The sequence below is a fragment of the Coregonus clupeaformis genome, chromosome 19 (genome assembly GCF_020615455.1).
Source record: "Coregonus clupeaformis isolate EN_2021a chromosome 19, ASM2061545v1, whole genome shotgun sequence".
In the NCBI taxonomy this organism is placed as follows: Eukaryota; Metazoa; Chordata; class Actinopteri; order Salmoniformes; family Salmonidae; genus Coregonus; species Coregonus clupeaformis.
In genome coordinates, this window is record NC_059210.1 from 3,459,657 (window position 1) to 3,473,988 (window position 14,332).

At 42.2% G+C, this 14,332-nt stretch overlaps 2 protein-coding genes across 3 annotated transcripts in view; one reads left to right on the forward strand and one right to left on the reverse strand.

Annotated features, from left to right (window-relative positions):
- Nucleotides 1–14,332, forward strand: part of LOC121531704 (voltage-dependent calcium channel subunit alpha-2/delta-4) — an 87,068-nt gene that overhangs the window by 53,443 nt on the left and 19,293 nt on the right. The window lies entirely within an intron of this gene.
- LOC121531705 (leucine-rich repeat and transmembrane domain-containing protein 2-like) lies at nt 30–14,115 on the reverse strand. Its single transcript, XM_041837091.2, has 4 exons — nt 13,423–14,115; nt 3,356–3,484; nt 2,467–3,138; nt 30–2,290 (listed from the first exon to the last, which is right to left on the reverse strand). The coding sequence occupies exons 2-4, from the start codon at nt 3,435–3,437 to the stop codon at nt 1,770–1,772; spliced, it is 1,275 nt and encodes a 424-aa protein (XP_041693025.1). The 5' UTR covers nt 3,438–3,484; nt 13,423–14,115; the 3' UTR covers nt 30–1,769.

Sequence of the window (14,332 nt, forward strand, 5' to 3'; positions counted from 1 at the left end):
GCTTTCTTTTACTCTCTGAAATGTCTGGCTGCTTTACACAAATGCTGGAGGCGTTGATGCATCTTATGGCTTCTATGTGTATTGAAGTGACCATACTGGTAGTAGTGTTCTCTGGGGTGCTACTGCTAAATGTTTGACACACTTTCTCTTGTGGAGAGGGAAACACTCCATTTGTCTTGTGAAATTCCCTAAAAGAGCAGGGTTACTGTTGAGTGTATCTGTGACAACTGTGATGGTTTTCACATCTTCATAAGGTGTTTTCTTCATAGGCTTTTTTCATAAATATAGCTACAATAAAAAATCAGCTGGAATAAATTGTGATGGGCAGCTTAGATAAATAAATGCTTTATTTTCGTCAGCATGATTAACAGAATATCACTTATCTCACTTCGTCTTGTCGAGCAAAACTAAAGAGCAAATATTGAATGTGCTTAAAGGCCGCTGCACACCACGCAAACTACGCAAACGCAGCGATGGAGCATTGTTTTCTACGTAGTTCGCTTTACTTTTGTGTGGCTCAAATTTTGGAACGGACTGTATACGACACTCCGTTGCTCTGCTTGCATAGGGTGTGTATGGCCCTTAAAGCTGGAATCCGTAGAGGTGAAACTGCTACTTCCGTTTGCGATATTACAACAACAAAGACATTACTTCAAACAATGAACACTGTTTTTTCCCCTCAGACATCATTGCACGCGCGATAGAACAGCAGAGTATGTACTACCATTTTATTTTACCATGATGCTGGATGCTCCTCTACTTCATTTCATAAACAAAACAAAAACAATAACAAATGCACCTGGGGCGACCAGTGGCGCTGTTTCACCTTACGGAGATTTCAACTTGAACTTAGAGACAAAAATAAGGGTTGGATAAATAAGGAGATAGTTATATATACCTGTTTTAGGGCAGTGTTTATGATCCCTTTGACAGTTCGAAATGGATAAATGGAAATAGCTGACAACTAGTTTCAGTTTGTAATGAATATGGCTGCTATCCATGGAACTGATACTCTTCAGCTGCTGTTATCATAACATCCTCTAGAGGTCAGTAGTATGCTGTTGTATTTTATGGCTTTGGACCATTGAAAGCAGGCTTACTCTGCATAGATTTGATTAATGAAGATATGATTTGGAATATTACATTAGTAGAGAGAGGATTAAGCAACTGCACATGAGCACAGGTCTAATACACAAAAAAGACTGCATCCGTCTAACATTAATTTCTCAGTACATTCATGTCAACTGTATTTTGGTTTTCTCTCATCCAACTAATTGAGCGACAACCACTACTGGGATTATATACCTGGGATTTTTGTAGCAAAACATTAGGAGCAGTTACAATATATTGGACAGGGATATTCAATATGTTGACTTCATCTATGATCTATTGGCATGTTCTGCTTCAAACAAAAATAACTTCAAAGAATAATAACAATTTCAAAGACTATTTCTAGGAAAGTCTCTTAACCGAGGTGCCAGAACCATTACCACACAGTTGGAGAGCTGACTAAAGAGTCACACAGGGCAGAACAAATCACAGAGCATCCACACGTCTTGAAGCAAAGCAGGATTCCAGTTTGTCCCGTTTTTTATTTTCCTCTATACGATCACCTGTATGATCCACCACCAGCAAAGTGCAGCAGGGATATGCATGCTCAGCTCTATACATTCCCTCACCTAGAATGCCCTAGCACAGAGGAGTACGATATGCAGTTCAGTCCACTGAATCCTTCTAACAGGAATTTCAGCTAGTCAGAAAAACAATGATCAAAAGCCTGTTATTCTGTATCCGTGGACTATCGGGCTGGACTCCTTCAGTTCTGGCTCATCTGGTGACATTGGGGAGGACAGACAAGCTCCGTCCTCAGCGTCTGTCTCCCCCCCTCCCTCCCCCGCCATCAGCGGCTGCCCTCTGTTCTTCAGCTCCCTCTGGTACTTGGCCATGAGAGAGGCATAGATACAGCCGTAGGTTGCTGCCACCACCATCAACACGCACACCACGCCACACACACACGCCGCCACGATCTGAGTCCCCCAGGCCCTGCGCACGCTAATGGGCCGGTAGCGCTGGCGCACGCAGTCTTCTTGGTTGATTTGGGGCCCGTTCATGGGCCCGTTAATCAGACCGAAGCAGGGTGGGCGTCCTCCTCGAGGCCCGTCGTAGCCGGGGACCCTGTCCTGGTTATCCAGCTGCAGGCAGTAGTTGAACATCTCTATAGGGATGCTGCGGATGTCTTTCCCCCTCAGCTCCTTGGGGAGGTTGCACTTCACAGCATCCACCTGCCCGTCTGAGACACAGCGAGCAATGCAGTGGATCATTAACACTATCAATAGCTAATCCATCTCATTTACAGACTTGATACAGTATCAAACTAGTACATGACATGGAACGAAGGCGAAATGACTTGACTGTACATGAAACATTGTAACCTTAAAGCCTTTCAATACACAACATAACACTCACGTCTGTACAGCATCCACTCCATCCAGTGCTTGAAGTCCCTCAGGTTGCAGTCACACTCCCATGGGTTCCCTGCCAGTTGGAGGCTCAACAGGCTGCCCAGAGGCTGGAAGGTAGCTCTGTCCAAGCTCTGCAGCTTGTTTCCAGCCAGTGACAGCCAGGCCAGGCCCTGGAGCTCGTCCAGCAGGCCCTTGGGCAGAACAACCAGGCCATTCAGGGACAAGTCCAGCCCTTTCAGTGTCCACAGACCATGGAACAGCTCTCGGCTCAGTCCCCAGCGACTCCCGTTACTCTGTGTCACCTCCGTCTGGTTACTGGGATCTGGAGAGGTAGGAAGGGGGCAGTCACCCAGGTTGTTACCAGAGAGGTTGAGCCACTGGAGGCTGCTGAGTCCGGAGAAAGCCCCCGGCTGCAGGCTGGAGAGGTGGTTGTCGGAGAGGTCCAGAAGCTCCAGAGCGCTTAGGTTGGACAGGTCCCCATTGCCTAGGGAGGAGAGGTTGTTGTGGGGCAGGCGGAGGGTGCGGGTGTCATAGGGCAGCAGGGGCAGGACGGTGGTTAGGGAGAGCAGAGCCAGGCCTGTACAGTCTGTGCCATTGCTTTTGCAGATGCACACTGTGGGACATCCGCTAGCTGCCACTAGCAGACCAAGCAGTACCAGCAGCAGACTGGGCAGGGCTGCATAGTCTCGGGAGAGAGGAGAGGAGAAAATTAAGGAGAGGAATTTGATTATGCATTTTAATGACATGACCAATACAAGATTTCGCCAAATGTCTGAGTAATCTAAATCAACCCCCAGAATTTGTTGGATGCCAAGTCAAATATACGTACAGGAAATTCTTGAATCGATTGAACACTTCTTTCTGTCAATCAGCCCACTGTGGTAGTCACTCACCCAGGCTCTCCGGGTGGGTCCTGTCAAGGGGCTGCATGTCTGCTCTGCCCACTCTGGTGCCACCATAGACTGGCACTGGCATCTCTCAGTAGGTGCCGTCCTTGTGCCACCCACCAGCTATGCAGAGCCCTGGTAAATTCAAAAACAGAAAGAAAGAATAAGAAAGCGAAAGAGAGCGGGAGATTGAGAAAGAGAGAAAAGGAGTCATCAGATGAGCAATACATGGTGCGTATTTGGATGTGTAGGAGAGAGATTGTTGGCAGTTTTAACACTCATCTTATATAATAATGAATAATGAGTACATGTACAGATTAGTAAGGACAACAATCTTTTCCATCTGATTTGGAACAACATAATTCTATCCTTCACCCTCTTACCCCTCTGACTGTTAAACACTTCATTTCCCTTTTCATCCATTTCGATTCCCTTTTAGTTCCTTGGTATTTCAAGGGGGGGGGGTTCAGTCAAAAAAGCGCTTGATGCATGTGCTCGGATGCATGTGCTTAGCCCAAAGTAAATGCAAGTACTGTACGGAGATGAAGTTAACTTTCTACTGAACACACAGACAACCCTCATCTTTCACCTGCAGACAATCACACGAGAGAGAGAGAGAGAGAGAGAGAGAGAGAGAGAGAGAGAGAGAGAGAGAGAGAGAGAGAGAGAGAGAGAGAGAGAGAGAGAGAGAGAGAGAGAGAGAGAGAGAGAAGAGAGAGAGAGAGAGAGAGAGAGAGAGAGAGAGAGAGAGAGAGAGAGAGAGAGATCATTAATTTCATGATTAGAGAGATTATGTAGCTCCATCATGCGTGCCTCTGCTGCCACTCAGTAGAGCCAGTTTAGAGGAGCCTCAAGGTCCTTCTTTTGTCATCACTCCACAAAGGCCCTGCATCACTCTCCTCCTCTTCCTTTCCTCTTACTTTCTCATAGTCTGTACTCTATATATGTATAGACTGACACTAGGGTTATGCAACATTCTTTCCTGCATTCAACTGTAGGTAGAGTTAGAAGGCATTGAGGGCACATGCAGTATTGTTTGGATTTGTGAAGTTTGACGCCTGAGATGTACGCATCAGTATTGGGTGCGCTTGGTTATATTTGTGTGTCTCAGTATTGGGTGTGCTTGGTTGTATTTCTCAGTATTGGGTGTGTTTGGTTCTGTTTCTCAATTTTCAGTAGGAAGTGTAGTTGCTTCTGTTTCTCAATTCTCGATATGAAGTGTTCTTGCTTCTGTTTCCCAGTTTTAGGTGCACTTGGTTACATTAGTGTATCTTTGTTGGGTGTTCTTCTGTTTCACTGTGTGAGATGTGAGGTGTGCGGTGCGTGTCCTGTGTAATCAGAGCATGATGAGTACATCTGATCTGAAATCAGAAGAACCACAGTGTTCTGTCACTGACTGGAGCTGTCACCAGTGCAGCAGCATCACACACAAAAAAAAGATGGGTTAAAAACAACCCAATTTGGGTTCTTTGGTAACCCGGCGCTTGTAAATATTTGACATATTTTTATATATTTTTTTTTTTGCCAGTTGGGTTGAGTGTATAACCCAACAAGTTGGGTTGTTGGGATTACCCAAACATGGGTTAATTTAACCATCAGTTGGGCATATTTTACTCTCATGCTGGGTTGACCTAGCAGCTGGTTCTTTTTTAACGTAATCCTTAGGTATTTTCAGGAGGTGTGGCTTATTCGGGGCGTGACTATCAGCTAGACCTAATTGGCCACCAGTGAGAGTAAATGTAATTCCTGATCATGTTATGTTTACATACTGCAAATTCAATTTTTCATATTTTGTGGGCATTTTACCCATTCTTCTATAATATTACAATTATAATAAAGTACACCACCTCATTGTATCCCAACAATGGGATGTATGTAGGCTTTTAAGGTGCTCACACACTTCTGTAAGCCTTATTGAAACTATAAAAATGTAAATGTTCAACTTTACCATGTGATAACTATACAACAGAACAGATGAACAGGAATGACATTTACTTATTTGGATGACCAAAAACAACTATCTGAAAGCCATGCCCCTACTAAACCATACCTCCAGTCTTCTGATCTGACCCGGTTGGACATATTTCAATAACCCAGCACCAATAACGCTGCAGTTTTTAACCTCTACGGGATCGGTGTCCCATATACGGAATGGTTGAGCTAACGTGCGCTAATGTGATTAGCATGACTGTTGTAAGTAACAGCACACTTTCCAGGACATAGACATGTCTTATTTGGGCAGAAAACTTAAATTCTTGTTCATCGAACTGCACTGTCCAATTTACAGTAGCTATTACAGTGAAAAAAATACTGTGCTATTGTTTGAGGAGAGGGCACAACAACAACAAAATTATCACGGCAACTGGTTTGATACATTCACCTCTGAAGGTAAATAATGTACTTACATTCAGTAATCTTGCTCTGATTTGTCATCCTAAGGGTCCCAGAGATAAAATGTAGCATAGTTTTGTTTGATAAAATCCATTTTTATATTCAAATGTAGGAACTGGGTTCTACAGTTAGAACCCCTGCTGTCTCTGGCTCCACACCCACCCCGCATGGCCATCTAGATATGTGAAAGTTAGTGTATTTTTTTTATTTATTTTACCTTTATTTAACTAGGCAAGTTAGTTAAGAACAAATTCTTATTTACAATGACGGCCTACACCGGCCAAACCCGGACGACGCTGGGCCAATTGTGCGCCACCCTATGGGACTCCCAATCACGGCCGGTTGTGATACAGCCTGGAATTGAACCAGGGGGTCTGTAGTGACACCTCAAGCACTGAAAATGCAGTGCCTTAGACCGCTGCGCCACTCGGGAGCCCACTGGTTCGATTCCATAACTTTCACACATCTAGATGGCAGTGCGGGGAGGGTCATTAACATAATTAGATCATTAGCATGGTATAAGCTAATGATCCGTCATGTATGACATTCCTGGGAGTGTGTAAACTTACATTTTGTATTACCATATTCTTTTTGTATGTTCTCTATTGTTATGTACTTGAAAATGTATCAATTCGGCACATTTGGGCGGACTTGATACAAAATAGTCCAGTATTGCAATGCTTCACTGGATCAATCTGAAACTTTGCACACACACTGCGCCTAAACTGCAATATTATAGTGTGGCCTTTCTCTTGCATTTCAAAGATAATGAAAAAAAAAAAAATAGAAAATGCATGTTTTTGGTTTGTATTATCTTTTACCAGATCTAATGTGTTATATTCTCCTACATTAATTTCAAATTTCCACAAACTTCAAAGTGTTTCCTTTTGAATGGTATCAAGAATATGTATATCCTTGCTTCAGGTCCTGAGCTACAGGCAGTTAGATTTGGGTATGTCATTTTAGGCTAAAATTTTAAAAAAGGGTCCGATCCTTAAGAGGTTAAAGAAAACAACCGAACTAAGTGACCCAACCCACATTTTTATAAAAAAATAAGAACAATACAAAACATAGACATACAAATGACAACATCACACAATCAACTACATCACACCTGCCCAGACCCACATGCTCACACCCACATCTCCAGCGCCCACATCACTCTCTGCCACATGGCCTCAAACTGCACCATTTTGTTTCTCTCAGTCACCCACACACTTTCAACATTTAGATAATAAAGCATTTGACCTTTGCTTTGTGTTTTTTTGGTTTTTAAGTATGCATTTTTCCTAGATTATTTATTTATTTATTTTTTATTTTTTTATTTCACCTTTATTTAACCAGGTAAGCCAGTTGAGAACAAGTTCTCATTTACAACTGCGACCTGGCCAAGATAAAGCAAAGCAGTGCGATAAAAACAACAACACAGAGTTACATATGGGGTAAAACAAAACATAAAGTCAAAAATACAACAGAAAATATATATACAGTGTGTGCAAATGTAGCAACTTTGAAGTTGGAGGTAAGGCAATAAATAGGCTATAGTGCAAAATAGTACAATTGTACAATAGTTACGATTAGTATTAACACTGGAATGATAGATGTGCAAGAGATGATGTGCAAACAGAGATACTGGGGTGCAAATGAGCAAAAATAAATAACAATATAGGGATGAGGTAGTTGGGTGGGCTAATTTCAGATGGGCTGTGTACAGGTGCAGTGATCAGTAAGGTGCTCTGACAACTGATGCTTAAAGTTAGTGAGGGAGATAAGAGTCTCCAGCTTCAGAGATTTTTGCATGATTGACAAGAAAAGTATCGTCCAACCCATCGGTTATCTCACTGCACCCTCATATGCCATGTCTTGAAATATGCAGACAGACAAAAGTACATTTACATTGTAATACTTCTGACAGCCAACTTTCTAACTCCGCTCATAACTTTTGGACTTTATAACATTCCCAGAAGGCATGGAGTATTGAGTCATTGTTAGTTTTACACTTAAGACATGACTCTGTCGTTGTGCTGTAGAATTTGTGAAGTTTGTCTCATGTATAATAAATTCTATACATTAATTTATACTGGATTAAGCATACATTTTCATTAACTGTAATTTTGTTAGTTATGTTCCCTCCATCTTGTGCCAATATCAGTCATTTTTAAGTATTGGTTTTCAATAGTTTATATTTTTTTCTAAGAGATTGTCAATTGGATAGGCTCTTTGCGCTGTTTTGTATAGCACCTATCATATGAATATCATTTTCTGACTCAAATAGGATTCCCTCAAGATTGCTCTGATGTATTCTGATTTCAATTACTGTAAAATCTTGAACTGTGACCACCATTGGGACTTAGCCTTAAATGGGATTTCAACTCATAATCTCTTAGTTGCAAGGAACCTGAAATGTCCTGCTACAGTGCAGCTACACCACCAGATCTGTGAGCATTAAAGATATATTAGCATATTTGTGGGTGTGGTCAACTGTCTGTGTATTTGTGCCAACCATCAGTGGAAGTGTTGTAGCAGTTTAAGTGTTTGATGGCTATGCAGATACAAGTACAGCACCTCCTTTGACACTATCTGTTCTGCAAATGTTGTAAAATAATTATGCATTTTCAAGTAACTTAAAGGTCCTGGACAGTTATTATGATTCCCATGTAAAATAGACTGTTGTATAGTTATCACCCGTAATATCTTTGGGGGATAGAATTGCTCAAAATTTGAGAAGTACTTTTTCTCTCATGGCTAACTGCCACGAATGTTCCCACCAATGGTGTGCTTCCACCAACCTGACTTGTTGAGGACAAAAATCAGTGTGTGATGACGTAGTGCTCACAATATGCACTTTTTCGCTTAAGTTTTCATGTACAGAATAATTTTCAACACTACTGTTAGTTGCAAGTGAGGCATGCCAAGTTCATTTGCAGGACAGGCCAAAAAGTACCCAAGTGCATTGCGATTGGCAGTAAATATACTGTATAGCAAAACACTGATACAGTATCCTATTACTGTAGAAAACGACCACAACATCTACCACTAAATTAACAGCAATAGCTAACAGTGTAGTTTCATATTATCACATGTTGAACTACATGTTTTCACATGTGGAAAATCACACAATTTCACACTTGAAATGTGAAATTACACGTGAAATCATGTGAAAACGTGTTTTTGGAACACTTCTTGTGTGATATTTCACATGGGAAATCATGTGAAAACGTGAAATCATGTGAAAATGTGTTTTTGGAAACCTTCACATGACGTGACACTTCCACCTAAACATTAATTATCTATAATAAATCTCTGCTAAGCAAAAGAGTGCCATCTGCACTGCTATTTTAGTTATCAGTTATTCTGACTCTCAATGTATTTAATTTACTTATTTCAGCAATTTGAGGGTTTTCTGTAAAAATGTCTAATGTTGGTGGGGCATATTATTCTGTTTTAACGTTACTCCTGAATCACAATGATAAATACAGTGCATTCAGAAAGTATTCAGACCCCATGACGTTTTACACATTTGGTTACGTTACAGCTATTCTAAAATGGATTAAATATTATTATTTTTTCATCAATCTACACACAATACACCACAATGACAAAGCGAAAAACAGGTTCTTAGAAATGTTTGCAAATTTATTAAAAAGGAAAAATAGACATACCTTATTTACATAAGTATTCAGACCCTTTGCTATGAGACTCGAAATTGAGCTCAGGTGCATCCTGTTTCCATTGATCATCCTTGAGATGTTTCTACAACTTGATTGGAGTCCACCTGTGGTAAATTCAATTGATTGGTCATGATTCCCCTGTAGCTCAGTTGGTAGAGCATGGCGCTTGCAATGCCAGGGTTGTGGGTTCGTTTCCCACGGGGGGGCAGTATGAAAATGTATGCACTCACTAACTGTAAGTCGCTCTGGATAAGAGCGTCTGCTAAATGACTAAAATGTAAAAATTGGAAAGGCACACACCTGTCTATATGAGGTCCCACAGTTGACAGTGCATGTCAGAGCAAAAACCAAGACATGAGGTGAAGGAATTGTCCGTACAGCTGTGGGGAAGGGTACCAAAAAATTTATGCATGTTGAAGGTCCCCAAGAACACAGTGGCCTCCATCATTCTTAAATGGAAGAAGTTTGGAACCACCAAGACTCTTCCTAGAGCTGGCCGCCCAGGTCAGGGAGGTGACCAAGAACCTGATGGTCACTCTGACAGAGCTCCAGAGTCCTCTGTGGAGATGGGAGAACCTTCCAGAAGGACAACCATCTCTGCAGCACCACCAATCAGGCCTTTATGGTAGAATGGTCTGATGGAAGCCACTCCTCAGTAAAAGGCACATGACATCCAGCTTGGAGTTTGCCAAAAGGCACCTAAAGGACTCTCAGACCATGAGAAACAGGATTTGCTGGTCTGATGAAACCAAGATGGAACTCTTTGGCCTGAATGCCAAGCGTCATGTCTGGAGGAAACCTGGCACCATCCCTACGGTGAAGCATGGTGGTGGCAGCATCATCCTGTGGGGATGTTTTTCAGCGGCAAGGACTGGGAGACTAGTCAGGATCGAGGGAAAGATGAACAGATCAAAGTACAGAGAGATCCTTGATGAAAGCCTGCTCCAGAGCACTCAGGACCTCAGACTGGGTTGAAGGTTCACCTTCCAACAAGACAACAACCCTAAGCACACAGCCAAGACAACGCAGGAGTGGCTTTGGGACAAGTCTCTGAATGTCCTTGAGTGGCCCAGCCAGAGCCCGGACTTGAACCCGATCGAACATCTCTGGAGAGACCTGAAAATAGCTGTGCAGTGACGCTCCCCATCCAACCTGAAAGAGCTTGAGAGGACTGCAGAGAAGAATGGGAGAAACTCCCCAAATACAGGTGTGGCAAGCTTGTAGCATCATACCGAAGAAGACTCAAGGCTGTAATCGCTGCCAAAGGTGCTTTAACAATGTACTGAGTAAAGGGTCTGAATACTTATGTAAATGTGATATTTACATTTTTTATTTTTAATAAATTTGCAAAAATGTCTAAAAACCTGTTTTTGCTTTGTCGTTATGGGGTATTTTCTGTAGATGGATGAGGGGAAAAAATAATTTAATCCATTTTAGAATAAGGCTGTAACGTAACAAAATGTGGAAAAAGTAAAGGGGTCTGAATACATTCCGATTTTTGTAATTATTTTTTTATCAAAGCTGAGATTTACTCTGAAGTCTAAAGTGTAAGAATACAGATGAAGTCAGACCCTGACACAGACATGCTGGTGTAGCAGGAAGATCAGAATGCTGTGAACCAAGAGGTTGTTAGTTCAAATCCCAGGCAAGGACATGTTGAATAATAATTACTGTATAAATAAACATACACAATGTAGTCATGAATGTCAAATATGTAAGTTGAAAACTCTGTATATTTAAAACACTGTGTGTGTATCACAACAATGTATTTTTGTTTGCAGGGCATCACCTGTGAAATCTCATGTGTACATTTTAAACCACATGTGAAAGGTTATGTGATCACGTGAAAATCCACATGTGAAAGTTCATGTGAAGTGTTGCAAAAACTTTCCTTAAGGGTGTCTCACACATATACACACACACCAACACACACACACAAACGCCAACACACACACTGACCTAAGCTGAGGACAAGTATAAAAGAAGGAACACTCAGATTGAGGGGAGGTACATCATTAAATGTATTTCATAATTGTCTGTGGTTATGGCTTTGAACAGAAGATGCCTCTGGCCACACCCTTGCCATTTACGTATCACACACCCAAACACACAGACACACAGACTCTCACTCTCTCCCTCCCACGTCAGAGCACTTCTCATTCAGTCCCTTAATCAGCTTTCACTTCCCTACTTGGGCTCTCACTCACTCAATGGTCTTAATTTTTTTGGGGGGAAGCATGCACGTCCAGTACAGTAGTCAAATTGAAGTTATTGAAGCACTTGGGAGTCCATTCCAGTGGGGCGCTGCCTTTCATTGAATTACAGTACCAGACACTGAGAGAAGCTTTTGGGGTGGTGAGGTGCGGGACGACGACAAAAAGCTAGCATCAATAATTTAGTACAGACTTGCCCACAGAAGGAGGGTAGATAGACGTGTTAGTGTTGGAACACATGGTCGTCTGTACAGATGTGTTTAAGTATATTGGCACCCTTGCACAATTTACTATTTCTTTAAAAATTTGTTCAAATAGAAAAACCTTTTTGTGTTCACAAGTGTATTTGTTTGATTTACAACTACACAGGACGAAGAAGTAGAAAAACATCTAAACTGACATTGAGATTGTTCACATGAAAGGCCAAAAAATAAACCTGGTCTAAATTATTCTGAATTCTCATTAATTTGGTTGGAGGCAAGTTATCTTGTTTACTGTGTAATTGATCTCACCTGTGGTAAGTTCCAGTTGTCTACAGGGTACAAATAGTCATTCAACTAGTTTTAAAAAGAGAAAACATAACATTTTGCTCCATTGTGTTCCATTGTAAAGTGCAAGGGTGCCAATATATTTTCTCTGTATGTGCAAAAGTTCCAGCTCAAGGGTGAGTGTATCACAGTATCACACATTATTTATACCAAGTGTTTAATTACAAGCGATGGTGTTGCGAAGTGCGTTTGACAGCATGTATCATCAAGTGCACCATCACACAGATCACATCAGATTAGGCCTCCGTCCGCATCCCACATGTGACTAACTCATTGATGGGTTGTAAATGTGCAGTTATTCCTGCCCCAGATTAGGACCATGGTCTCAATCCTCCGCAGCAGCAGCAGGGTTTAGACTGTAGCACAGATGCTAGTTATGATTCCAGATGGCTGTCCGGTGGGAGGTAAAACACATAGAACACATAGCCCCCAGTGTGAACTCTACATCTATTGTACTGTCTCTTATTCTACGTTATTTCTCATCCTAAACTGTGTTGTTGTCAGACCGCAAAACCAGTTAAGTCTCAATGTACTGTAGAGCAGTGGTTCTCAAACCTGTCCTCGGGGACACCCAGACATTTCATAATGTTGTTGCAGCCCTTGACTAGCTCATCCTGATTCACCTAGTCAAGGGCTTGATGATTAGTTGACAAGTTAAATCAGGTGTGCCAGCTGTGGAATAGTTCAAATAAATGGAACGGCTGAGGTTCCCCAAGGAGAGGTTTGAGAACTACTGTGTATAAAAAAGGTTATACAGTGTGAACTCATGCTGTACATCTATAGAACATGTCCATTTATGTTATCTTATTTATCTTACTAACTTTTTCATATCCACCCCTTCCGATACTAGAAGTCTGCATGCAAAGTTTATATTCAAGGTTATTCAGCTACGTACTCTACTGTATGTCTGCAGTCTTCTTTCACGTTTTATAAAGCCCTAAAGTTTGTGTTTTCATCCCAGTGCACACTACCTGCATTGTAATGCTACCTTACTGCAGCTTGGTCAATGGCAGTTTCCCTTGGTTTCGTTTTGCTCCCACAAGCTTATGGATTAGTTCCCTCTGATAATTGCACTGGAATGAGGGGGAGAACAGTCACCCTGTTTTGTGGTAACAACCATTTTCTTACTGTGAACAGACTCAATGCGTTAGCCTAGTAGTTGTAATATTCTCTCACAAGAAGCATAAAGAATGAGAAACCTACCCAACAACAGATACTTTTACACACACACAGCACAGTGCAGTACTCACCATCTGCCAATGTTTCAGCCTCCAAAGTGCTATAGCTCTTAAAATAATTCTACAAGAAAAGTGCTACAGTAGTATCTTTTAAAAGAATATGCTTCATCTGATAATGCTGCTAACTGTCCTTTAGCTGCGTGTTGTTCAGTTCAGCTGTTTGTCCTGCTGTATGCAGATGTTGGGGTCCCAAGGGGAGATGTTCTTGGTCGAGAAACACATGCTCCAGTCTTCTCTTCTGCTTTCTCTCTCTCTCTGTCTCTTGGAGCAGTGGATCTCCCTCTCCTCTCCTCTCTTCTCCTCTCAGGTCCTCTTTCCGACTCTGCTTTCCTGGTAGTCTGAGTGCAGCACTGTCCAGAGGTTCACTCTAGCTCAGTCTGTATGTGTGTGTGTGTGTGTGTGTGTGTGTGTGTGTGTGTGTGTGTGTGTGTGTGTGTGTGTGTGCGAGAGAGCTAACGCACTGTCGCTCTTGCAGGATACACCACGTCTTTGTATGATCCTGTATGAGAGTGCTGTGCCGTTTCTATGGCATATATATGCATGCCATGTGGGTGTGTCTGAGTGTTTGTCTGTTTGTGTGTGTGTGCGTGTGTACGTGTGTGTGTGTGTGTGTGTGTGTGTGTGTGTGTGTGTGTGTGTGCATTACGCCTGGTTTGCCAAAAATAGTTAAAAATAGTATAGTGTGTTACAGCTGAATGAAAAAGGAGAGGGAGTGAGAGAGAGAGTGGAGGAGAGAGAGAGAGAGAGGCAGCGAGGGCGGGAGGAATCAGCTGATATAGCTCAGTACCTCACAGAGGATGAGAGTGTCTCTATAGGCTGTTGTAAAGGCTGGACCCTGAGCTGTGTCGGGGTCTGCCCCAAAATGCCCACAGTGAAGGTTGTTGTGTGCGTGTGCGCGTGTGCGTGTGCGCGCGTGTGCGTT